General features: G+C 37.5%; 1 protein-coding gene across 4 annotated transcripts in view; it reads right to left on the minus strand.

Annotated features, from left to right (window-relative positions):
* Positions 1-24,083, minus strand: part of SPAST (spastin) — a 37,278-nt gene extending 13,195 nt beyond the window's left edge. Inside the window, exons 1-7 of one of the 4 annotated variants that reach the window (XM_060753948.2) lie at positions 23,355-24,081; positions 16,697-16,780; positions 14,470-14,553; positions 7,404-7,499; positions 2,997-3,184; positions 1,854-1,987; positions 1,370-1,463 (exon numbers count right to left, since the gene is read on the minus strand). In XM_060753948.2, the coding sequence (XP_060609931.2) occupies positions 1,370-1,463; positions 1,854-1,987; positions 2,997-3,184; positions 7,404-7,499; positions 14,470-14,553; positions 16,697-16,780; positions 23,355-23,808 (1,134 nt within the window). In that variant the 5' untranslated portion in view covers positions 23,809-24,081. Of the gene's footprint in view, positions 1-1,369; positions 1,464-1,853; positions 1,988-2,996; positions 3,185-7,403; positions 7,500-14,469; positions 14,554-16,696; positions 16,784-23,354 lie in introns of all 4 variants that reach the window. The other 3 variants (XM_060753947.2, XM_060753950.2, XM_060753949.2) reach the window with 3 other exon arrangements.
* Between the last annotated feature and the right edge of the window lie 3,028 nt (positions 24,084-27,111).

The raw sequence follows: 27,111 nt of genomic DNA on the forward strand, positions 1-27,111 counted from the left end.
TAACATTGCACTAGCTTTCAATTCACAGAGAATATGTCTCCTTTTTTTCTTCTTCTTCTCCTGCCCTCTTCACTGTAGTTATACATTCTAGAGCTAATTTTGAAAATCCTAGAGAGGATACAAGAGATGAAGGGACTGCCTATCTCCTTTTGGATTCTGGCTATTTTGGATCAACTTTTTAAAAGATTCCAATATTAAAACCAAAAAGATCACCCTTATCAACTCAGTCGTTGTCATCATATGTCATCTGTAATATGTAGATACAGAAGAAGTGACAAAGAAGCTCCACATGAAAGGAAAGGGCAGGGTTCTACTGTAATATATTCAATTCTTTTAAATGTCGTGCTACAGCAGCGGTTTGTATGCTACCCACAACTATGAACTACCTGTGAAGGGAGGATAAGCCCCCATCTACACTGCCATGCAATGCAGTTTTAAACTGCATTTTATGGTCAGTATAGGCTTATATAATACAGTTTAATTGCGCTGATTACATTATTCTACACTGATCATATAATGCATTTCCAAACGGAATTATACGGCAGTGAGGATGGCATCTAGGTTAGCTATCTCTCTGTTGTCTTTCCTCCAAGAAGTTTCTATTTAGGCAGGGCTTTGATGTGTCTGTCACTGAAGGGATTTTAAGTAGTTCGGGATAGTCTTTTCATGAGATTTTTATTGTGTTCTAATTGAGTTAGTTCCATCAGGTACCACATTTTGCAGAAAGTAGGATATATGTTGCCTATGGTTGGACTAGTTTAATTAAACATAATCAAACTTTATCACTATCAATTTTGAAATCACCAGTTCTACACAGCACTCAACCATTTTTCTCAGAGAGCCTTCATTTCCAAAACTAACTGTCACATATAGCAATTGGTTTCCACTATATTTTGGAAATAATGGGAGGGGTCATAATTTCACATTATTTTATACATTGTTTTGTTTTGAAGCTCTATATATTTTAAATCTTTTAAGGTACTTTCAGGGTCTTTATAGAAAAAGAAATAAAGCATGGGAAATATAAATAAATAAAGCAAGCAAACCTGGGAATTTATTTCAGCTTTAGTGAATACTATGTGATATAGAACTTAGTATATAGCTCCATGCTAAACTCAGTCCATCCACTATTTAAGTTGGACAGTTTAAACTATTATTTTATGATAATGAGAGCTGTGTGACACTAGTCAATGAACAATCATAATTATTAGCAAAGTCCTTATTTTTCACTAGCAGTTTTAAGTATAGCTGTGAATATAGTAAAGTGTTATAAAACAAATCTGAAATTGTGAATAAAAAATCAATATAATATAGTGGACAGAAGCCTCAAAGGTGCTACATAAGATTTGCAAGAAAACAGATTGCTCACCTCAGGTCTAAGAGAAGGAAGGATAACAATTTCTTGCAATGCCTGCTTAGCCAACTCCTGACCAGCAATATCATCAAATTTGACAGATGGCCCACTAGCAGAGACAGAATAGCAATTAGTGAAACAATAGGCACTTCAATCTTCTGAAATGCAGCTGGCTGGTTTTTCATCCTTCATCTCAACCAGTTTTAAGGAAGCATTACATGTAAGAAATTATTCATTTATATTTGATATCAATTTATTGAATGAGTTTGACCATTTCAAAAACTATAAAAAATAAATACAATTATAAATACTACAATGCAGCTACAATTAAGAAGTGCATGTCTAAATGTTTTACCTAGGCCTACTACTATCTAAATTTTGTTTTAGCCTGACAAAGAAAAATCACATAATAAGAAAAATGCTGGACTCTTCTGAAATGACAGATCCATAAAGTAAATATAAAGTAAATAATCAATTCTTCATTAAAGCTGTTACTTACCTGTCTACAATTTCGTTGATAATAAGATTAGCAAGATTACTATCCACATTTCTAAAAATCTTTGCATCCTTTTTTCGACGCACTGCAGTTGTAGGAGTGGAAGGCTTGTTGGCTCTATTGTTTTTTGGAGTAACCTGAAGACAATTGTTTCACAAATTTCAATATTATTTGAAAATGCAACTAGCTCCCACTACACCTATTAGTCAATGAAAGTGAAGGGATTCAACTTCCTTCCAGCACACACCTTAATAAAAGGGGCAAAATTAAACTTTTGATAATCTGAGGTGCTAATTTCTGCATTCTTTTTTCACAGTATCTCTTAAGAGTTTAACCAGCAATGTGAATAATATTCCAATCTGAAACATAATGATGAAGACTTAATTATACTGGCTGATTTGTTTTCAGTGATTTTTTTTTTACCATTCCTTCTAGAATAACTGCATTTTCACCATTGCTATACAGATAAATATTTTCATTGATGGTGATGTTTCTACTGCTTATCCAACACAATAACACAACACCTTTCCCAGTTATATACTTTCAGCTGATATCCATTAGTATATATTTGTTTTTGCAGTTATCTACCTTCAAGTTAACTCTGACTTAATAGTGGCCCTATGCAAGGTTTTTTCTTGACAAGATTTCTTAACAGGTTTGCTATTGCCTTCCTCTGAGGCTCAGAGCTACCTGACCATGGTCACTCAGTAAATGGCTAAGTAGGGATGCAACCATTGTCTTCCATTCCAGGGCCCTAACCAAACACTCAAACCACTGTAACATGTTGGCTCCTTTCAAAAAGGATTTTAACCTGAAAATGTAGCATACTAAGCATCCCTGCTCCTATGAGCACACTCTATATTGAGCCAGAAACATAAGCTAAGCAAATGAGAGAGAGAAACTTGATTATCAGTAAGCAAAGTATTTTAAGAGTATGGTGATAATAGTATTAATTACACTGCTGACAAAAAATATTATTGTACTATTCTGCTGAAACTAGTTGCATACTGTTTGCATACTTCAAACTCATAAGGAAAAAAGCTGCATGCAATCCCACCACCATGGAAAGGTATTTGAATTATAACATTTTGTGAAATGCAAGCTTTTAAATGTTCAGCACACTATGTATGGAGTTATCCAGCTTACCTTTTGACCTGAAGTTGCAGGAGCGGGTCCCTGTCTTGGTACAGAAAAGTTAGATATCCCACTATAACTAGGAGTCCTTTGATGACTTGGAAGTCCTGCAGATCCAGATTTTGCAACAGATTTTGATCGAGGGAGTGAATTACTAGCAAGAGTCAGTGGATCCTTCTTTTTTGGAACAGCTCCACTTTCTAAAAAAAAGAAAGAAAGAAAGGATAAATATTTTTTTAAAAACAAATTGCACAACTCTGTAGGTTCAATTAAAAATTATGAATTTTATCTTGACTACAGCTACTTGCCTTCATAGCATTCCAAATGGCTTAACCATGTTGTTTATATTCTTGTTATAAGCACTGTAATTTATATTTTTATAAGCAATGTAATTTTTCCTACATTAGAAAATTTACCTAGTACAAAAATCTCCAATAAGACTACAAAAATTATCACTACTAATTTCATCAGCTGTGTTAATGTTTCCATCATCAGTTGATAAGAAGAAAAAAACACCGCTGATCACACAGCTGTTGTGAAATCTTCTAAATATATTAACTCCATGGCATATAGAATCAGTAAGCTGCTTTATCATAATACCACTAGCATTCCTCATGCCTTTCAGGTGTTTTGGCCTTCGACTTCAATTATCCTTAGAGGGTTCAATGTTTGGAAAGGCTGAACCACTTCATAACAAAGTAATAGAATTACCTTGTAATGTAATTAATAGAAATGCTGCTACTATAGGTCACATTGCAGGAGTGGCTGAGGCTGACAGAGGCTTCTAGTGAACCTTACGAATTTAACAGCCAAAGTTAGATCTGAATAAGGTAATTCTGAATTTAAAGTTTAGTCTCTTTAAAACTGCACTCTTCTAGAATGAGACACAAAATGTAAGATTATCTCTATAGCATCCAAACCGTATACGTTTTTAGAATAAGAAAAGGAAACAAAGTTAAAGGTGGATGCTGCAAACTCAGCATGGACCTGATCATATCCTTTTAGGAATCATTATCATCAGCAACAACTTATACCACTTCACATGTCAAAAAATAATGATATTTATCAGACCAGAATAAAATGGATATATGACATAGTTTATTTTATTCTAACCTAGTCATAGTTTAAGAACTTCAGATTCCAGTCTTTAAATTATCACAGAATTATTGAGTTAGTGGACTCTAAAGACCATCTAGTTTTAACTCCCAATCAGTGCAAGAATCTGCCACTAAAGTTCACCTGAGATGTGGGCACCTGACATTTGTTTAAAAACCTTCAATGAAGTTCTGCCCATCACCTTTCAAGAGTATAAATCTTTAAATGAGAAGATCAAATTTGGTATTACAAAATATTAAAGAGAAAGTAATTTTTTAAAAGATTATCAAGGCTAAATTTCTTATTTAAAAATTTGTGTCACATTTCAATTTTTAAAGTATCAAGATGGTTGCTGAAGCCACTTAAAATAATAAAAGTAGCTACTATATAGCAGGCATGGACAAACTTCGGCCCTCCAAGTGTTTTGGACTTTAACTCCCACAATTCCTAACACCCGGTAGGCTATTAGGAATTATGGGAATTTAAGTCCAAAACACCTGGAGGGCCGTAGTTTGCTCAAGCTTGCTGTATAGCAACAAAAGACTAAAATGTAAAAGACACTGTAATTTTAAAAGCTTGGAAAACCAAGCTTTGCTAAAAGACTGCAGCATACAAACCATGTGAACATTACTGGATTTAAGACACTAGGTGTGACAAGAAAAAGAGTTACCACCAATTCTATTTGCTTCTTTATTTATTCAAAAAAAGCACAGGCAGAATGATGTGGGACAAGGCAACCCAATAAAGTCCTAAGATTCTAAACAATTTTGCACTTGGAACAGCACTTTGTTAGAGCTAATGAGACTCTTTAAGCACCTGAAAAATACATTTCTGAAAACTATTCTTAGTTAATAGCTATACTTGAAATGAACTGCGTTTTCTGGACAACATTCAAGAAAAAGCCTCATTAGAAGAGGATAAATACACATGGACATTTAGGAAAGAGTGCAAAAGGCATACAAGTCTCAGCTGGTAAACGACACCTCATGTTACAGAACTGGATAAATGAATGCCCACATACCCTATCCACATATCAATTTTCAAATCTGTGACTCCTGCATTGGCCACACCAGTCACCATTTTGGCTTAAGATTTTGTCTTAAATAAAATAAAATAAATCAAATTAAGCTTTTGGCGTAAATAATGCAATTGGGAGTTTGGGGTGCGGGAGGAGGGAGGTGATATCACTTGAATAAGCAAGGATATATTTTTGTCTGAATACATTTTTAGAGTAAAATAAAAAATGTCCAAGATTTTGGGGTATTAGAGAACCACCAGGAGGGTTGTGGGCCTCAAAACCAGACTGCAGGGAGTGCACGTGACTCAATGAACCATACTTTGCTCACACCTGCTTTAGGGCGATCACAAAGCCACCCAGAAAAGACTGATTACCACTTCTGAAAACAAATAATCTTCCAAGAGGATTCCAATCTTAAAAGAATAACATGTCATTTTACTGACCCTCTCACTGTCCCTTATTTATTCTTTAACTCAATGTATAAGATAGAGTTTACTATTATCGGCATAATGGTAACCTGAACCTCCAAAATTCTAGTTGATTTCACTCTAACAGTGCCACATGGATGTTCAAGAGAGTAGTGGACAAGAAACAGTCCTGCAGGATTACATAGACAAGTCTCAGCCTAAATATCATCTGTCTAAGCTCCAATTCATCAATATCACCTTCTGAAATCAGCTTTCTAGATAGAGTTAGAATCACCATAATACTGTGACACTAACTCTTCACTCCAGAGAAACAATGCAGTAAGATGTCATAGTACTAAACACTGCTGAAAGATCCAGAAGAATTTAGGGTTTGTTTAGCGACAAATTGTACATATTTATGGCTTTAAATTGTTTTTGTTTTTAAAGACATTGGAATGGTTTGTTTGGAATTGTTTGTTGTAAGCTAGAAGTGTTTTTACATATTTGTTGCATGTTTTAACATGCAGGTAGGGATGGTTGTCTCTCACAATATTATTAATTACAGGACTGTTCTCAAGGATCTCCTGTGTTTGCTTATAAATATCCATTTTATAATACTGTATCAATGTAGGTTACTCCTTCTATGCAATTAACTGTGTAGCCTAGAACTAGAGAAAACAGTTGCTATTTGAAGATACAAAAGAAACAGGATATTATTTTGCAGTGGGATTTTTTGATTCACAATTCCACCTATTCATCAAGCTCATAATATATAAACAGGTTGAGAATCACTATTCCTAAATGGGTAAAGTCACACACTGCATGCTATTCTCAAACAAATTTTGAGATATTGAGTTAAGGCTAAAAATAAAGTATTTCTGGACCAAATCTACTAAGCATGCACTTTTTTAAAAACCCTCCATTTCTATATGAGTAAGAGCAGCAAGACAACAAAACCACTACTAAACCAGATTTCTAAACTAAAAATGTTATGAAGCTAAACTCACATTTTAACTACCAGTACACACTGCGCACTTGACAGTACATTTGCAATTAATCCAAAAACATCTATTTAAAGATTATATATGTGGCCAAATTACATCTGCCTGTCCTTAAAGTGTGGTCTAAAAATAAAGAACAGACTAAAACACAGACTGTACAGTATCTATATGGTAATCAAGTTCAGTTAAAATACAGGGTTAGTCAAAATGCATAGGCCAATCTGCCATTCAATTGAATGGCAGATTGGCCTATGCATTTTGACTAACCCTGTAGTTAGGCTATTTCTCTACTAGAGTCCTTTGTACTCTTATCACCTCAGTTATTTTCATTTTTGGTAGAACAGGTGCTAGTTAAAGTTAGTTCTCAAGATTACACATTGATATATTCTAAGCTTATCTAGCAATAGCATCAACAACAACAGAAAGGAATCAGCCACTTCCTCTAATGGAAGTTACATAAAATGCTTTGCCGTTTTTATTTAAATAGGATATAAAAGGATAATCCAATCATTTAATGCCCCACACTCCACAACCATCTTTGAAATATATTGGCTCATATTTCATGATATTGCATTTTAGAAGGCCTATATACACTTATTTTCAGTTCAGGAAATTCTCTTTTAAAAGCATTAGAAATTTTAGAATTTATTAATGGCATGCCTTCATAAATAATTTCAGGTGGAGCAAAATTTAATGTACAATAAAAGCAGTTTAGCAAAAATAATGGTGAGACAAATTTGAGGATCAAATGCACTTACTTATACATAACCTTTAAATTGAAAACATTAAAAAAACTAATTAGCAGCACACAATTTAGCACTGCATATTTTGCTAGGTTTTTATTAGACACTAATAGACATCCCCCTACTTATTTAGGTGCTGGTAAAACCAAACCCACCTGACTGGAGATGTCCATTGCGGCACACCAGGTTAGTACTGTCATTATACACTTCCATTTGCGGCTTGGGGATTTGCTTAACTGCCTGCATCTTCTCTATGCAACAAAACAAAGGGGAAGGACAAATAAAAAACAAAAAATGAACCAATGAGAGTTATGTACACTAATCACACCAAAATGACTTTGACTTCAATTGACTTGACATAGATTAAAATTACAAAGCGTATGTCTAATATGTAATGAAATAACAAATACATCTAATTAATGAATACTGTTCCTATGAAAAGGACATGACCTGCAGTCAATAGCTGAATTAGTCAAAAGTAACAATGAACGAAGTGGTGGGGAATATTTAAATGCAGTATGCATTTATGGTCACCTCTCTCCATGGGGGGGGGGGGGGCGGGGGGAATCTGTATATAAATGTCTGTTAACTGCTCCAGGTAATCTTTGCATTAGGCTTTTCTGGGAAATATTTCCATTAAATGACATTTGGTTTAAGATTAATCATTAATCTTTTGACAGTTAGTGTCATAAAATAAAATGTTATTTTCAAGGAGTTACAAGCTAATTGACAAGTGTTCTATCACAGACACTTACAGACTGAGAAACTACAGTAAAATTAAGTACATGTTTGAACTTTTGAATATTGTAATACTTAGAACTATAGAGAATAATTATTATATATGAAAGAGTAATAAATACTTTCTGAAATTTCACAGGTCTAGTGTGATTATGAGATTGTGACCTGCAATTTCTAGTTCCTCCATGCTTTGTATTCGTTATTCATTATAAATCTGAAAAATTAATATATTTTACTAAATATTATCTTGCATTTGACTATTTACAACAGTCTTCACCCTTAGTTAATATCTTCTTGCACAGAAGTGAAGCCAACATCAATTTTATTTGGACTTTTAAAATATAAACACAGCTATAGTGAAAAAGTGATAGCTATTCCTTGCATATCTGTTTCACGAATTATATTCCATAATTACCACTTTCTCACCACCCTAAGCTAACAGGTCTTAAATGAAGAAGTTTATTTGTAATTTGAGTTAAAACACAGATTCATACTTAAGTCTTTCCTAAAAATTCAAAAATGCCCAAAATGTATATTTAAATAAGTTGATGGCATTTCATTGTACTTATTTTGCTTTCTAATTCTCTTCCTTGAAATGGGTGTTCCTCAAAATACCATTACATCTAAAAAAGATTTACCTGCATGAAATAATGAGGATTACAACAAGCATGTGAAAACATTTGTCTTGCCATCCCTCATAACTTTCATCCTCTATTCTCCTTTAATGTAATATCTCCAGGCTATAAACTAACTAGAATCATTATCATTTCATTATCATTGGGGTATTAATTAGAATTGAGCAACCAGAACAGATCTGATATATGCTTTAAAAGCCCAGGAAACAAGACAAATTGCTGGTTAGCGTCTTTAAAGCCATGAACAGCTTACAACCTCAAGATTTATGGAAGTGTAATCTCGCTTAAAATTTTCCCACATACGCTAAAAACGTTCTTCAAAGAAACTGAGATGAATGACTATGGAGAAGAGGGAATGTTTAACTGTTGTGTCTCACTTTACAAATCTGTCAAGGAAAGTTTGCCTGGTACCATCAGCAATATCATTTCGGCACCAAGCAAAGAACTTTCCTTCCCATCCAAGCTTTTACTTTGAAAAGAACTTTCCTTCCCATCCAAGCTTTTACTTTGAGGTGTTTTTTTCCTGCTTTGATCATTTTAATAATATATATACTGCTTTTATTATGTTTTTACTATATTTTGCTAACTAACATAGAAAGGCAGGTGGAATTGTTTCAGTTAAATTGCTATACCTTGATTCTCAAAAGCTTTGTTTTCATTTCACAATATTCATTCAGAAGTGACTCCAAGAAAGCAAAACATTACCATATTTCACTGAATCTATGGTGCCATCAAATGTAAGTCAAACTTCATTTCTGAATATTCAATGGGGGGGGGGGTGTTCTTAGAATATTTTTTAGAATTTCTTTTGCATGAACTATACCTTGTTTTGTTTTTTTCAACACTGTGTTATAGTGAAATCTTTCCTGTAGGGTGAAGAGGGAAATGTGAAGAAACCCGGAAGTCACGTTGTCTGCTTGAATCTATTTTATAAACTCTATAGGCCAGTTGTGGGGGTAGAGACACTTAACTCAGCCAGACCTAAACAGCTATTTGGGTTGAAGCCCCTCCTCATCTTTGGGGGGGTGGGGCATTTTAAAAACAAAAATTTGAGCCATTTGGGGTTGGGGCCTTTTCTCTCCTTCCTCCTCACTTGGAGGTGAGGGAGTTTAAAAAACTCAGAAGTCATCAATTATAAGAAAGATCTGGTTTTGGGGCCTCCTTAAACAGGAAAAGGGTATGCCTTAGATCAGGCATCCTCAAACTGAGGCCCTCCAGCTTTCTGGGCCTTCAACTCCTAGAATTCCGGACAACTGAAAAGGCTGGCTATGGCTTCTGTGAGTTGGAGACCCAAACAGCTGGAGGGCCACAGTTTGAGGATGCCTGCCTTAGATTGAATGAAATATGGTATTTCACTTGGACAGTTTTAGCAGATTTGGAGTATTATTTAAAAAAAAGGAGAAAGGGAAAATTCCATTTCTATCATAGCCAATGACAATAAACCTGATCTTATTCTGTTCACTTAAAATTAAAATCACATAATGAATTGTTTAGTCTCAGCAGTAGAATCAGGTGATAAAACTAAATTAGGGTTATTAAAGAAAGGATATCACCAACCCCAGTATTTCAGATGGTTAACTTTTCGATATTTAACAAATAACTTTTAAGCCATATTAGTAAATTCCCCAAAATAATAATAACATCCTGCTTTTTCTCTCCACAAGGAGACTCAAAGCAGTGTTTTCCAGTTTACCAAACTATAAGGCGCAATCTGTACTTTCCATGTTCTTCTTAAAAAATCTATACACTTGCTATTACCAGTATACATTTGATAACTATTGTTCTGCCCCCACACTATCTTAACTACTTGGAAGGTGAACTGGCTGAGCAGGGAACAGATTGGAGACTATATAGTTGAATCAAACAAGAATTGATTAACTGAGAAGAATTTTAGACTTTCTATCCTCCTGAGTCTCACTACAAAGTCTTTATGAGGAAAGGTAAAGTCTTTGAGAGATAGACACAGTTCTGGCCAAACTGAGGCTCTTTAATCTTTATTTCTTGTTATCTTTTTCTTGTACAGTGTTCAACTGTCTCCAAGATGATCTCAATATTTAACTCTGACTGGACTTGAATACAGCACCAACTTGACTGTTGCAATCCAGAGCAGGGAACGAGGCCCTAAGATAACTATCCACCACACTTGGCTGTGAAAAAACAATCCTTTTTTATTGAAGAAAAAATGGTTACAAAATAAAGGAAAAATGCAAGTCAAAAGCCACAGCAAAATCAGCAAACATGAATTTAAATGGACAAAGCAAAACCAAAAGCCTCACTGGGAAATACTTGAATCTGTTAGCAATCCACTAACCGTACTTGATATCCTAGAAATCTTCCCAAACTATGGCCAGGGAACCGGGAGATCTGCCAAGGTCTTCATCAATTCTGAAACGATGCCTGAACTGAGGCAATCAGCCTGGCGTATTGCAATTAAAACTCAAGAATCAGTTCCGTGAACCGCCCTTCTGTTTTGAAGCCAATGTTTTTAATTCTTGAATTCGGGAGGATCGACGCAAACTGAGTATTTTACTTCTGTCTTCCCAAATTTGGCCCCTTCTGTTGTCATTACAGTTAACAGGTGCAGAAGGGAGGGAAAGTTCAAGGTCTCCCTCTAAAACATTCTCAGGAACACTGGTACTTTCATTTTCCAAATCTACAGAAGTTCCTTCCTCACTAATTTCAGGAGCATTGGCATTTTCCAAAGCTACAGCAGTTTCTTCCTCACTAATTTCAGGAGCATTGGCATCAAAAGGTACATTTCCACTAGCATCAGTAAATATACTTTCATTAGCATCAGGAGGAACAAACAGAGAATCAGGTTCAAGTTCAAACTCAGGCTGAACCCCAACACTGACGTACTATTTTATAGACCTTCCAGCTTTCCTTTTTCTTCACCTTCCAATCACAAAATGGCTGACTCTTCCAAGAACCAGAAGTGCCTTGCCTGAGGGGATTCTTAAAGAGGCATGGCAACATAGGCTTCAAATGCAAAAAGGTTGTATAGACTGAACCCCCCAGAAACTGTACATAAAATATTAATCTCTCTAACTAAAAAGGGCTTAACTAGGGGTAAACAGTGAGGGTCTTCATGGGGCACAACAACTATGCTAAACTTCTACAAAAATAAAGCTGCATGTATATTTTTCAAAAACCAAAACAATTAATTCTAAATGCTTGTTGTAACTAAATATTGTTCCAAGCATGAATACAATCCTCAATTTCAGGCCAAAGTCAAATGTAGCTATTGATTTGATACTTATTAGTTCAGAGGATTTTACTCTGAGTAGAGATGCATAATCTGTCAACATCTGTATTTCAATCTATGAACCATAACAACAAATTTTCCAAGAATCCACTGGATTCCTGTGGCACCTTAGACTTACTACTGCACTCTGCCATAACCAGGGCCTAAGACAACCCAAAACTCACATCTTAAGACAGACCCAGAATGATTAGATGTCAATATGAAAACAGCATATCTAGCTAATCTGAGTCTATACTCTGAACATGAAGGACTTCCCCTGCGTCCACGTGGGAGTGGTGGTGCTAGTTGGCTGAAGTAGATTGCCATTCAAACTGGATGCATACTACATGAAATAGTGTCTTAGATTAGTATATATGTTTAAGTTTAAGTTTTCATTCTTGCTATTTCTTTCTTTAAATAAGGTACCACATTATCAACAGCTATGAAATACATGCTTATGCAAAATGTAACAGAAGTTCAAATACCACTTCTACTCATTACCTTCTACTCAGTTTAGCAATACTAAGTAAATATTTATCTAAAATACCTTCAACATACAAAACAGTTGAGCACATATCTTAAAACATGGCTTTGGAAAGCTACTGATATAGGTAGAGAACAAAGGAAACACGATTGACACTTTCCTGCACTTATATCCAAACACACACAGGACAAGATAGTGGAAAGGAATAACATCTAACTCCTTATCATGACAACTTTGGCCCTGATTTTTCCTCAGGTGAGAACTGAAAGCTTAGAAAAACAGAGGGAATAAAAAGTAAAACCACAGAACAGAGGACAGTGTATGTGCAGTTTTATCCTTGCACACACTGTCCTCTTTGTATTTATCTGACTGTGTTTCAATTGGGATTAATCAGGGCTTCACACAATAATAACTCATGAAAGCAAAAAGATGGGAGAGGGAAATAGCATTATTTTTGCCTATTCCCTCATGCCTCAAGAACTCCCTTCTCCATCAAATATATAATCCACCTTTTTTACTCCCAGCTAGAATAGGCCAATCTCATGAAATTGAGATATGCTAAACCAACACTTACAGTAATTCCCTCTAGTTAAATAAGGTTTTCAAAATGTTGCTGGACTGTAATTCCCAGCACTCCTCATCATTGGATACTTTGACCAGGCTGTTGGAAGTTACTGTGCAAGAATACTTGGAAGGCTGCAGAATTTTGGTCTACATTTTTACAGGGAAAACATTAAAATCTATGGAAATACCACATAAGCTCTCACATGAAGTAATTTCACTTACTGTAATGAGTGAAATGGTTTTATGACAAGGTTTTACTGATTCAAAGCCTACTGCATTCCCAGTTATTGTGCTTCAGGCAAACTGGCTATGGAAGGGAAAGGGGTTCCTAATGATCTTGGAACTTCTATCTTTTCATTTAATATTCTTTCCCTTCTTTTAGGCACTTCAAAACCAGATGAGGTTGGATGAGAAAAACTAACACACCAGTCAGCCCATAACGTCTGGGAGCTTCATTTTTTATTAGCTCCCTCCTGAACAGTACTATAGGAATTTACTTTCTTCTAAGACCAAGACTGACTGGCTTTAAGAGAAAACAATGCTGTGGAAACCAGATATTTCTTCAAATTTCTTCAAATGAGAAAATGAAAGTTCTCCTACAAATGGAATAGCGTACTTCTAAAGAAAGCTCACTTATATACACACATATGCTCCTTCAATTATTGATGTGATCTAATTCAACACGTCTTTAGGTAGAATACAAAAAATCAAACTTGGGCAAAATGTATGCATTATAGCTTTGTGTTTTATATAGCATCTTTAACCTCAACAGAAATTTGAAAATATTGAGTATTGTTTTGGATTGGAATTGACTGAGTCTTAATTACAGCCTATCTGGAGACATGGTCTTCTGTGTCATCACTAGCATCTCACACTACTGGAATAAATAATGTGGGTGCCTTTTCTCCATTCTCACAAATACAAAATGATCTCCCAAAGCTTATGCTGTGTAGACTTTGTCCTTCAAGCAAAAGAGGGAAGAAATATGACCCAATGGCATCAAAGAATCGTGTGGGTTATTATCTGTGGCCTCTTTTGTTTGTTTTAACACTTCTAAATTTAATGTCAGTATTCAAACCTTGCTCACCCATGAGCACACTAATGTATTTTAGAAACATATAGTTTGGAATAAAACCCTTAAAAGATTCCATTACAGATAAACACTCTGTTCCACAATTTGTCTCTTTTTATCAATATGACTAATTTATAGGTATATTTTTTAAGTTTTTAAAACTGTAAAAAGTCAATTGCTTTTCTTATGCTTTCCACTACTAAATTAACCCCCTTATACCACTCTCCACTAAATGTGCTCCCGCCTGACAGATCTATGAGCTGAAATTTTCACAATTTATTCTTACAGCTCTATCTCAAGAGATACAAAAACTCTGTACAGGTAAACTTTAATTCTAATATGATCTTTTATAAAATTATTTTTAATCTTTCAAAGTATCTAGTTCCTCTAGTAACTAGTATAAAGAGAAGAGTTTGAAAAACAGTAAATGCATTGTGTAACTGTAAGTTCTACAGTCTTCTAAAACAACAATATTAAGTAGTACCTAACAGTTGCAAACGGTCCTTGGCCATTGCCAAATTTGTCATCATTTTAGACTGGAGACGGCGAGCTCGTTCATAATGATCTCCTTGAAAAGAAAGTTAAATATTCAGGTACAGTTACAATGGAAATATTGGTTCTACAACCTACTATGAGAATGTGAACAAAATATGCAAATTACATTATGAAATACAACCACATGTAGAAATTACTGACACAACAAAAAGCTTCCATGATGTTTTTAGGCTTACCTAATATTACAAGTCTATACATGCTTTTCTCTTTAGATACAGTTACACACATGGTAAAAGGATGCAAATGATCACAGTAGAAACACATAGAGAGTTGTTACTAAATCCATAATTGGTCAGCTCTTTATTTATATTTTGCTATTACATTTAAAGCATTTAATAACAATATTAGGACTCTTTTAAAAAAACGATAATTAATAAATTTTAATTCAAACTAATGGCAAAATCCCAAATATGTTTTAAAGTCCAATTTATCTCAATGAAAAGAGTGAAGACTCTACTTATCTAAAAACAATGGCATTTCAAACTGGCTATATTTGACTGGATAAAGTAATTAATTTTTAAAATCTCATAAAATCCATATAGTAATTAATTTTTAAAACTAGTAAGATAAATGTTAATTTATTAGTAATCTTTTATGTAGACTGTAATTTTAATATATTGGCTTTGTTAATTCATCATGCCTTTTGTGCCTTTTGTCAGCATAATTCCACCTATGTTTAAAAACAGTAATGTTGCTTTTTAGAGAAAAATACTGATACAAGAACTCAAAATAAACTTGAGCAAAGGAACTAACTGTATTTTCACCCCCACTCACACTAATAAAAAAGGAAACATATCTTCATTGTATAAAACTAACTAGATATAAATGAAACATACAGACTTATTATCCACTCAGATTAAAAATACTGGTCATTACATTAAACTAGAAAGCATCACATACACATAGGTCTAATAACGAGGGGAAAATTTATTAATTCTGTATTTTCTGATCACCTGTATTTTGTTCTTTTGAGAGAAGAAGCAATGCTAACATTGAAGCCTTGATACACATATTGAAAAAAAACTTGTATACTGCATAGCATATCTTGCATGCTTCATTTCTTACGCCTGAGCTCTAACATTAAGCCCTACATATACACAGCATGCTGACTATTAACAAGCAAGTTCTCTTACACAGACTGTGTTATGGTTGCTAGACCTGAAATATGTTATACAGGAGAATGTAATAACATCTCAGTATTTTAAGCAGCTCCTATCATGATAAGAAAAAACAGAAATTGATATTTTTGGGATTTGGGTTTCATGAAGCTTGAATATTGCTCAGGTTAACTGATGCTGAAAGGAACTGTATTTACATCTACAATGTCATATATTTCCCAAACCTTATGTAAATCACCGTTTATGGCAGGCTGGAAAATTTGAAGTACTTCAGATGTTTTCGTGCTGTGCTTCTCTCAGTCCTCAATAGCAGTGTTTCTTAAACTCTGCTCCTCCAGGTGTTTTGGACTTCAGCTCCCAGAAATCCCAGCCAGCTTACCAGCTGTTAGGAATTGTGGGAGCTGAAGTCCAAAACATTTGGAGAATCTGGGTTTGAGAAACACTGCTCAATAGCATGGTCAAATGTGAGAGGACTAAATGTTTACCTGTGCTCTAGATGGATACTTTTCAAAATTATGGTCATCTAGTCAATCAGAAATAATCCAGTATAATTTAAATAACTCAGTCTTCACTGAAAGATGAACAAATACTTCTAGGATTAATCTCACTTGTCTGGGGAAAAGTAGGATTTTAAATGAATAAATAAATATATAAACAAAAGCTTCTCAAACTGTTAAATTAGCAATGTGTTTCCACTGCAAGCTATAAAGTAGGCAACAGGAGAAAGCTTCACATAGTAATTTCAACACATCAAACTTCTGGTATACAGGGAAAAATCGCATGCTATGCCTACTTTTTGCATCTTGCATGAATACTACTTCATATGAACTTGAAGTGCACATTAAAGAAGTTTCAAGTAATATTTACTTGACCCATGGCAAAATATAACAATGGGACAGATAAGAAACATATACTTAAGAAACTACTTCTAATTTAGCTTTAATACTATGGCAATTAAATAGTTCTACTCAATTATTCCATTTCCCTATCTAGCTATTTATCCATGTTTGTTAAATTCCACTCACAAAATCAGCTTACCTTGACCTGTAACTAGTATTGCAATTCCTTTCTCCAGTTCTTCAATCCCCTTTTTGTACCATACAACAGCTTGTTCCTTCTGTCCTACTGAAAAAAAGTTTGTTTTATTATTTTCATTGTGGGGAAACAAAGCATTCAAGGTTCATACATAGTTCAATATACATGCAAGTGTGATGCAGGATACAAACTCTGAAAGTCGTTACTCTGAGTCCTTCTAGGTACCCTCATAACAGAAAGGGCTTGTGGCAGCACAGTATCTCTATAGTACTTTATTATTTTAAATTAGGATTTTTTTCTCTTAATATTAAAAATTATTCAAAATTACAAGATATCTGCAGGAAACCCTGCTACAAAGATATGCAGCCCACACAGGAGAAGAATACCAGACATACTACACAGATAGGTCAGCCTCAACCTGGGTCGTGAACTTGAAAAGATATAGCAAATAAAACACATTGAGAAAATAGTTCTAGATAGATCATTACAACTAACAGCTAAAGCCACCTGCATCAAAGAAAAATGTAATTAAGGCAATCAAGTATGCATGCTTTCCCAAGTAATTAGTCAGATTCTCAACTGAGCAAGTACCTCATCGTCATAAGAGACATTTAACTACATACGAGAGATGGGATTGATGAAGTCAAAAGCTGAGAGGTCCTGTCCACAAACTTCTAAACATATATATACTAGGAGTGTGCAATCAATGAAAAAAAAATGTTTCAACATTTTTACTAAATTAGAGGGGATCATTTCTAAAGTATTTTTAAAATATCAAAAGGGGTTCGTATTGTAACTATTACGATTGTAATGAATTTTTTTTTATTTTTTTAGCTGTTTATTATGTAATTGTGCAAGTGGGGAAGCTTCCGGGGTTCCTTTCTTCCTCATTTTTAGAGCTATTGGGATGAAACTTGTTACAATTGTAGAACAATTTACCACCCTTACCCAACATATCCGCTGATCTTGGGGAATTTTTAAAAGTGTTATGAACAACATTTAAAAAAAAAAAACCTGAAAGAACTATCTCCTTGAATTTTTATTTTCAATGATGCAACATAACCAGGACATCTTTCCTCCCAAGTTTCAGACAGATTTGCACATCCGCTGATTTTTAGAAAGAAAGCTAATGACCTTGTAAAGCTACCAACTCCTACAATTTCATGCCACTAGATCACAACAGTTAAAATGGTGTCAAGCTGCATTAATTTTACAATGTAGACGTGCCCTGAGACATTTGATCAAGAATATACAGTACCGGATGTGGTTTACACTTGTTTTGCATGTAAAGGGTCACAAATTCAATCCATGGTACCTCTGGTTAAAATAATATTTAATGGAAAGACTTAAAATAAACCAATCTGGAACGTCATTAATTCAGAGTTAACAATACAGCTTGAACATCCTTATTTGGACACTCCAAAATCAAAAACTGTCCATGCTGATGGCTGAGACAGTAATATAATCATCTTCTGATGCTTCAGAAATGCAAATAAAATATTGTGTATAAAATTAAGCCACATGTATATATGAAACATTTGTGTTTAAATTTGGGTCCCATCTCCAAGATACTTCATTATGGATATGCAAGTACTCCAAAATCCCAAACAAAATTGAGATACAGAACACTTTTGTTCCTAAGAATCATGGATAAGAGATACCCAACCTGTACTGAATTGAAACCAACCACTCAGAGATGTGATTCAGTAACCCAGTTCCAATGTTCAACAATGTTTAATTATTTAAAAGATTTATATTCCGCCCTTCTATTATTATATTTATTTACACCTTGCTTTATCTCTCCCAAAGGGGACTCAAAGCAGCTTGACAAAAAAGCATTAGTATACAATCTAAAATATACAAATATGGCAACATTAAAACAGAATGAAACACAAACAGCACTAAAAATTCAGTTAAAGTTCATCAGAAGCATTCAAAGTTAAAAACACAGCCTTTTACTTTGTGATAAGGTGACTAATAACAATCTCTTTTGTAGAAAGGTATTCGATTCTGATCCAATCCAACCTATTGATGCAAAATCTACAATGGGGCAGTAACTTTATTCAGACTAATATTCAATTCCTAATGAATAAAAAAGCCTTCAAGTTAAGCCAAATGTTGTCATATGGGCTGCAGTTTAGACTCAGCATCAAAAGGAAGAATGTAAACTCAGTTAATTAGTTACTTCCATCTGTTAACTACTATCATATCAAATGGTGATGAGAAAGATTATACATTATACATAGTGCCCTAAGAACACTGGTAGGTTCCCAGCAATTAGCCTTGCTGAAATAGCTATGCCATTAAAAACATATGCAATCTTTGTTTCACAATCTTAACATCCGGAAGGTTAAATTATTCACTAGACATTACAACTAACAAGATGCAACTTGTCCTTCTAAGTATGCTTTCATGTTCTCACAGAAGACTAGCAAGTCCTGCTTGGGTAAGTACCAATGCAACAGTACCAAAACTGTGTGATCCTGGATAGTTGTGCTTCCATCATTCTACAGGTATCCAATTTTCTAGGCATTGTGAGCCAAAAAAATAATTCAACATCTCAGAAGATCAAGTCTAGCATGCAGCACAGACAAGATAAGAAAGCAAGGGAAGCCTATGAGATGAAATCCCAAAAGTACAAGCTGACAGCCGAGAACAAAGGGTAGCATACAAAGTCTCTTTCAGCTTCACAGTGAAGGCAGTGAAGCCATCCTTAAAGGGACCCCGCCCACAAGTTCTTCATGTCACAAGCCCTTCTACAAATAACGGATAAGTGATTCTTCTCTGACAGTAAGAATACACCACCAATCCTTTCATTCTGGGAGCAATTTAAATTCTCCATACCTGTCCTCATTCTAGTCCTCTGTAACAATAATCACAGCTGTGGTACAGGATGAGCTTCCTGCTGAAATGCTTGAGACCAGACTTGTTTGGGATCTTGGATTTTTTTATTATTTTGGAATACCTGCATTTGCATATATGTACATGAGATATCCCGGAGACAGGACCTAAATCTAAACATAAAATTCATTTATGTTTCATGTATATGTATACACACAGTATACAAGTAATTTTAGGCCATTTCTGAATAATGTTGTGCATGAAACAAAGTTCGTGTACAACAAACTACCAAAAAGCGATGGTGTCACTAAATCAGCAACCTACATGAACAATTCTGGATTTCTGGATAAGGGATAGTCAACCTGTTTACACTCTGGATGACCCACATGTCTAAGGGTGCATCTGCACTATAGAATTAATGCAGCTTGACTGTCATGGTGTAGATGAGGCATGGGCAAACTTCGGCCTTCATCCCCTTTCTAAAGATACATCTACACCAGGCATGGGAAAACTTCAACCATCCAAATGTTTTGGTCTTCAACTCCCACAATTTCTAACCTGGAGGGTTGAAGTTTGCCCATGCCTGGGGGAGATGCATCTTTAGACAGGGGAGGCAAATGGAGAATGCAATCGAAAGCCCAAAGTACAGCTCCCATGATTCTCATAGCATGGATTCTCACAGCATAAGCCAGCTAAGAGATTAAGATCTTCTGGGGAGGCCCTGCTCTCGAGCCCTCCTCCTTCACAGGTGCAGTTGGTGGGGACGAGAAACAGGGCCTTATCAGTGATAGCCCCTTGACGTTGAAACTCCCTCCCTAGTGAAATTAGATCAGCCCCCTCTTTCTTGACCTTCAAGAAAAGGCTAAAGACATGGATATGGGACCAAGTGTTCAGTTAGTAATTTACCAGTGCAGTAGGAGAATATGGATTAGTGCAATGCCAACCTGGAACAGCCTCAGACTATGATATTGGATTATGTGATTTTACTGGGTTGCTGTGAGTTTTCCGGGCTGCATGGCCATGTTCCAGAAGCATTCTCTCCTGATGGTTCGCTCACATCTATGGCAGGCATCCTCTGAGGTTGTGAGGTCAGTTGGAAACTAGGCAAGTGAGGTTTATATATCTATGGAATGTCCAGGGTGGGAGAAAGAACTTTTTGAGGCAAATGTGAAATTGTCCACATGCTTGTGGATTTCAATAGCTTCTCTGTGTAGTCTGACATGGTTGTTGCTAGACTGGTCCAGCATTTCTGTGTTCTCAAATAATATGCCGTGTCCAGATTGGTTTACCAGGTGCTCTGCTATCACTGACTTCTCAGGTTGACTTAGTCTGCAGTACCTTTCATCTTCCTTGATTTGTATTAGGGCATTGCTGCGTTTGATGGTCCCTATGTAGACTTGTCCACAGCTGCACGGTATACAGTAGACTCCTACAGAGGTGAGAGGATCCCTCTTGTCGTTTTGCTGAATGTAGCATTTGTTGGATTTTGTTAGTGGGTCTGTAGATCATTTGTACATTGTGTTTATTCATCAGCTTCCCTATGCGGCCAGTGGTTCCCTTGATGTATGGTAAGAGCACTTTTCCTCTGGGTGGATCTTTGTCTTTACTCTTAAAACGTAAAGGTTTCCCCTGACATTTAAGTCCTGTTGTTTCCAACTCTGGGGGGTGCTGCTGATCTCCATTCCAAGCCAAAGAGCCAGAGTTGTCTGTAGACACCTCCTAGGTCACGTGGCCGTCATGACTGCATGGAGCACCATTACCTTCCCGCACAAGCAATAGCTATTGATCTACTCATGTTTGCATGTTTGAACTGCTAGGGGCCCTTCCACACAGCCATATAACACATAATATCAAGGCAAAAAGATCCCACAACATCTGCTGAACTGGGTTATCTGTTCAGCAGATAGTCTAATTTAGCAGATAGTCTAATAGTCTAGTTCCTTTATTTATTTGTTTTATTTTGTTTGAGTCCTGTTATATGTCCTATAATTCCTTCACATATTTTTCCTCCCCTTTTATATATATTTATTTCTTCTATATATTTATTTCCTTTTCTTACTTCTGTCTCTCACTCTCACTCCTTTCAGTATGTCTTGTTAGATGGTTTAGGTGGCTTTCTTGCTTTATTTTCTGTCTCTTTTCCTCTTTCTTGTTGTAGTTTCTCGTCTTTTCCCTATGGTTGTCTTCTATCTTCCGACTTCTTCCTGTTGTCCGACTTCTCCTTCTAGCTTCTGGCTTCTTCGTTCTTCCTTTCTTCCTGATCAGCTCTCAACCATATAACCCAGTTCGAAGCAGATACTGTGGGATTTTCTGGGTTATGTGGCTGTGTGGAAGGGCTCATGGTTGGCACAAGCTGGAATAGTACTTATTGATCTACTCACATTTGCATGTTTTTGAACTGCTAGACTGGCAGTTCAAAGCTGGGCCTAACAGCAGGAACTCACCCCGCTCCCCGGATTCAAACGACCAACTTTTCAGTCAGCAAGTTCAGCACCTCAGTGGTTTAACCTGCTGCGTCACCAGGGGACCCTTCTTTACCCACGTGATTTTAAATAAGTGGTTTTATGCAAACCAACAGAGAGGAAACAAACAAGGACATCTAATCACCTCTCAACAAAAGACTGCCTCAGGCACTGCCAGGCCATCAAATGCTAATCAAGGTGGTCAGTTGAAACATTCACACCTAGCTCCAGCAGACAAGAGTTCTCTGTCCCACCCTGATCATTCCACAGATTGTTATTGTTGTTCATTCATTCAGTCATCTCCGACTCTTCGTGACCTCATGGACCAGCCCATGCCAGAGCTCCCTGTTGGCCGTCACCATCCCCAGCTCCTTCAAGGTCAGTCCAGTCACTTCAAGGATGCCATCCATCCATCTTGCCCTTGGTCGGCCCCTCTTCCTTTTACCTTCCACTTTCCCCAGCATTATTGTCTTCTTTAGGCTTTGCTGTCTCCTCATGATGTGGCCAAAGTACTTCAACTTTGTCTCTAGTATCCTTCCCTCCAATGAGCAGTCGGGCTTTATTTCCTGGAGGATGGACTGGTTGGATCTTCTCGCAGTCCAAGGCACTCTCAGAACTTTCCTCCAACACCACAGTTCAAAAGCATCTATCTTCCTTCGCTCAGCCTTCCCTAAGGTCCAGCTCTCACATCCGTAGGTTACTAAAGGGAATACCATGGCTTTGACTATGCAGATCTTTGTTGCCAGTGTGATGTCTCTGCTCTTTACTATATTCCACAGATATATAAACCCCTTTTCCTAGTTCCAACAGACCTCACTACCTCTGAGGATGCTTGCCATAGATACAGGCAAAACGTCAGGAGAGAATGCCTCTAGAACATGGCCATATAGCCCGAAAAAACCTACAACAACCCAAGTGGTTTTATGGTTTGATATGTTTTAAATTATTGTTTTAATGTTTATGTTTATTTTACTATGTATGTCCAGATGGCATCGAATTGCTGACTATTTGTGTAAGCCGCCTTGAGAAGGGCGGGGGTATAAATATGGTAACTAAATAAATGACCTCACGCTGTTGAGGCGAGCTGTGAAAGGGAGCTAAAGACAAGACAAAACAAAACAAAACATGGGGTGGAGGTCGAGAGAGGCTGCATCCCATTCAAGATGAGGAAGCAACTGCCAGGAAAAAGGGAGCCACCTGTCACGATAACAGGTGAGCCTTCCGCCCGCAAATGAGACAGACGGCGAGGCTGCGTCTACATTGTACAAGTGGTGCAGTTGGATAGCGCTGTGCACCTTGTAGCGCCGTCCTTCCTGCTTGCCCGGGGCCTACCCCGCCGCGCCGCCTCCCTGCCTTACCGGCCTCGTCTTCGTCGATGCGCAGGGCGGTGGAGATGCACTCGAAGGCGCGCTTGTGGCAGGCCCGCACCGTCTCGGGCGCGTCTCCTCCCCCGGGCGTCCTGCCGGCGGCGGGGCTGCCTTTGGCGGTGGCCATGAGGGCCCCGCCGCGGGAGAGGCGCTCGCAGAGCCAGGCGAAGAGCAGCCCCAGCTGGAAGGCCAGGAAGCGGAGCAGCGCGAAGGCGGCGAAGAGCGGGTAGGAGAAGTAGAAGAGGTTCCGCTGGTGAGGCGAGGGCGAGAGGGGCGGCGGAGAGGGAGCCACCGCCACCGCCGCCGCCGCCGCCGCCTGACGAGGGAGCCGCGGGGAAGGAGCCGGCCCGGCCGCGGGAGAAGGCGGGCGGGAGGCCCCGGAGCGAGTCGGGGAGCTGGAGGCGCCCAAGCCTGTCTTCTTCCCTCTCCCGCCCGGAGAATTCATTCACCACCGCCGTGGCCGCCATAACCCTCTGCCGGGGACTGGACACCACCCGCCATCGGCCCAGGCTACGCCCCTTGCGCTCAGCCCCCTTCCAGCCCAGGCGCGCGCGCGCACCAAGGCAACGCCGCAAACTCGCTTCCTGAATAAGAAAGCGACGTAACGGTCGCTCGCTCGCGGAGCCGGCACGAGCGCTATTGTTCCTCTGCGCCTGCGCAAACCGGCCGAGGCGACAATAGGGGGCGGGGTCGACGTACAAAAAGAGAAAGAGAGAGAAGAAGGGAGCCGACCAATCCCGTCAAAGAATTCGAGGAACAGCTGCTAGTCGGTGAAAGAGGCAGCTGTGTAGCCAAAGAATACATCAGGGAGGCCCCACTCCTTTTTGTGTGCGCGGAAGCGATGTACTCTGGGTAATGTAGTCATTCAGTAAGAGAACGAAGCAGCTGAGAAAGGGGAATTAGAAGGTGTGCGTCCATTCTAGGATGCAGAATGAACACAGTTTGGTACTCTCGCTTGAACTGCCATGGCTCCATGCTGTGAAATCCTGAGAGCTGTCGTTTGGTGGAGGCACCTTCACTCTGTGACAGAGAAGGCTAAAGGACTTGTAAAACTATAACTCCCGTGATTTCAGCAGTCAAAGCGGTGTTAATTTACCCGAAATAAAACTGAAATGAAATGAAACACCAACAGACGTTTTGTTGTGGTTCTTTTTTATTCCTTCCTCCCTTTCCCTCATACACCTTTTCCCTCTCTCTTTGTTTCCTTTCTTTCCTTCTTCCCTTGCTTTCCCTCGTACACTTTCTCCCCTTTTCTTTCTTTCCTTTGGGCCCTTCCAGACAAGCCCTATATCCCAGGATCTGGTCCCAGGTTTTCTGTTTATCCCAGATTATCTGGCAGTGCGGACTCATTTGATCCAGTTTAAAGCAGAAAACCTGGGATCAGAACCTGGGATTTATTTATTTATTTACGACATTTGTCACCCTTCTAACCCCGAAGGGGACTCGGAGTGACTTACATGTTATATGTACATACAATATATTATATTATTAGCAAAGCACAATATTAGTACTATATAGTACTATACCACTATACCAGGGGTCAGGAACCTTCGGCCCTCCAGGTGTGGTGGACTTCAACTCCCACAATTCCTTGGGACAAGGTAAGCCTTTGGGGCGAATGCCGAGCCTCAAGGAATTGTGGGAGTTGAAGTCCACCACACCTGGAGGGCCGAAGGTTCCCCATGCCTGCACTATACTGTAATATTGTTCATAATATGTGTAATGTGAAATATAAAATTATATTGTATTATTAGTATTACATTGTATTGCATTATAATATCAAGATTATATGTGTATACAATATATTATTAGCACAGCACAATATTAGTATTACATATTACTATATTGTACTATACTGTAATATTATTAGGAATATAGGGCCTGTCTGGGAGGTCCCCAAGTCTTTCTTTTCTTTTCTTACCCTCCCCCCATAGCTTTCCCTCTTTCCTTCTCTTATGTCCATCCCTTCTTTCTTCCTCTCTCCTTTTCTTTCTTTACCTTCTTTTTCCTATTTCTTTCCTTCCTTCCTCACCTAGTAACAGCCAATCCAATTCACTCCCCTTTTATTCCCATTCATGTGGCAGAGAGGGTCACTTCACTTATCAACAGCCAATCCGCTTCCTTTTCTTATCCTCTACTCTGGGCCCCAAAAGGTTTTTTGTTTGTTTATTGCAAACCCCTCAACTGTTTTTAGTTGGATAATTAAGGGTATGTGTGCCAAATTTGGTCCAGTTCCATCAAGCCATGGAGGAGCTTTTGTGATACAAATGGACAAACCAACAAGCAAGCAAATCAACAAACTGACATACTTTTATTATTGGATAATCAGTGGTCACATAAACAAATGGAGGATTATGACCTGTTAGGATCATATCCTATTGCATTATGACAAAATGGGAAAAACATAATCTTTATATCTTTTAAGAAAAGAAATGGTATCCATATTTATTTATGCTTGGCAATTGGTTTTCAGCTGCTAGACTGACTTCCAGGTGACTCTGAATTATTAGGAACAGAAAATATGCCAATGCACTATATAGATAGATAGATTGATTGATAGCAGATCTTCAGAAGTGTTGTTTAGTGTTCAAAAACATCTCTCTATAAATATCTTGTTTCTATTTTATGTTCTCAACAGAGAAAAGTTTAAGTAGACTTCTTTAAAATAACATGTTTGTTTTACTCACAATTTCATGCATTTAAAGATACAGACACATTTCTTGTCAGTTTAAACTTCAAAACATTTCAATTTGTGTCTTTAACTCTCAGTCTTTATCAGTCTCTTCAACACTATACAGCTCTGTGCAACTCATTTATAACTGCCTACTTCCAACTGTCATCTTCAATGGGCATTCCTCAATAACTGTGTTCTAAACAGTCCCTGATCTGGCCACATGGTCTGCAGCCCCTCCCACGACCCCAAGAACATAGAGTCAGGAAAAACTGTATATCAAAGAACAGTAATCAAACAACACATTATATACAGACAAATCATTAAACAGAGGAGGCTTGCCTATTTCCAACATTTAGAGAGAGAGAGAGAGAAACAGCTTTGTGAATGCACTGTGTATTTTTTCCCTCTATTCTTTTGGCGGATAATTGATAGTTCCATTTGGTTGCATTCTGATTGAGAGTCTGCTGTACCATTTCATTGAAATATACGGAGGGAAACCCACCATATTTGCATAGATTGAGACAGGTATCAGAAAGTTCAAGTTTGCTGAAATTTATCCTTAAATGTATAAAAGGAAAAAAAAGTATCTGTTCCGAGCTTGTGTTTATTATATTCTCCGCATCATTCAGTTGGATCATCTTAGAGGCCATAGACTGACTTAAACAAAAAAAAGGTGACATATATTTAGGGTTATAGGTAAGTCAGGTTTATGTTTCAGAAGACAAGTTGAGGACATTTAAATCCATTTCAGTTCAATTGAAGGGTGCAGATTCCATCTGGATGGCCATCTGTCGGGGTGCTTTGAATGTGATTTTCCTGCTTCTTGGCAGGGGGTTAGACTGGATAGCCAACGATGTCTCTTCCTGGGTTGTTGTAAGGTTTTTCGGGCTATATGGCCATGTTCTAGAGGCATTCTCTCCTAACGTTTTGCCTGCATCTATGGCAAGCATCCTCAAAAGTACTGAGGATGCTTGACATAGATGCAGGCGAAACGTCAGGAGAGAATGCCTCTAGAACATGGCTATATAGCCCAAAAAAACCCTACAACAACCCAGTGATTCTGGTCATGAAAGC

This window comes from Anolis sagrei, chromosome 1 (assembly GCF_037176765.1).
Source record: "Anolis sagrei isolate rAnoSag1 chromosome 1, rAnoSag1.mat, whole genome shotgun sequence".
Taxonomy (NCBI): Eukaryota; Metazoa; Chordata; class Lepidosauria; order Squamata; family Dactyloidae; genus Anolis; species Anolis sagrei.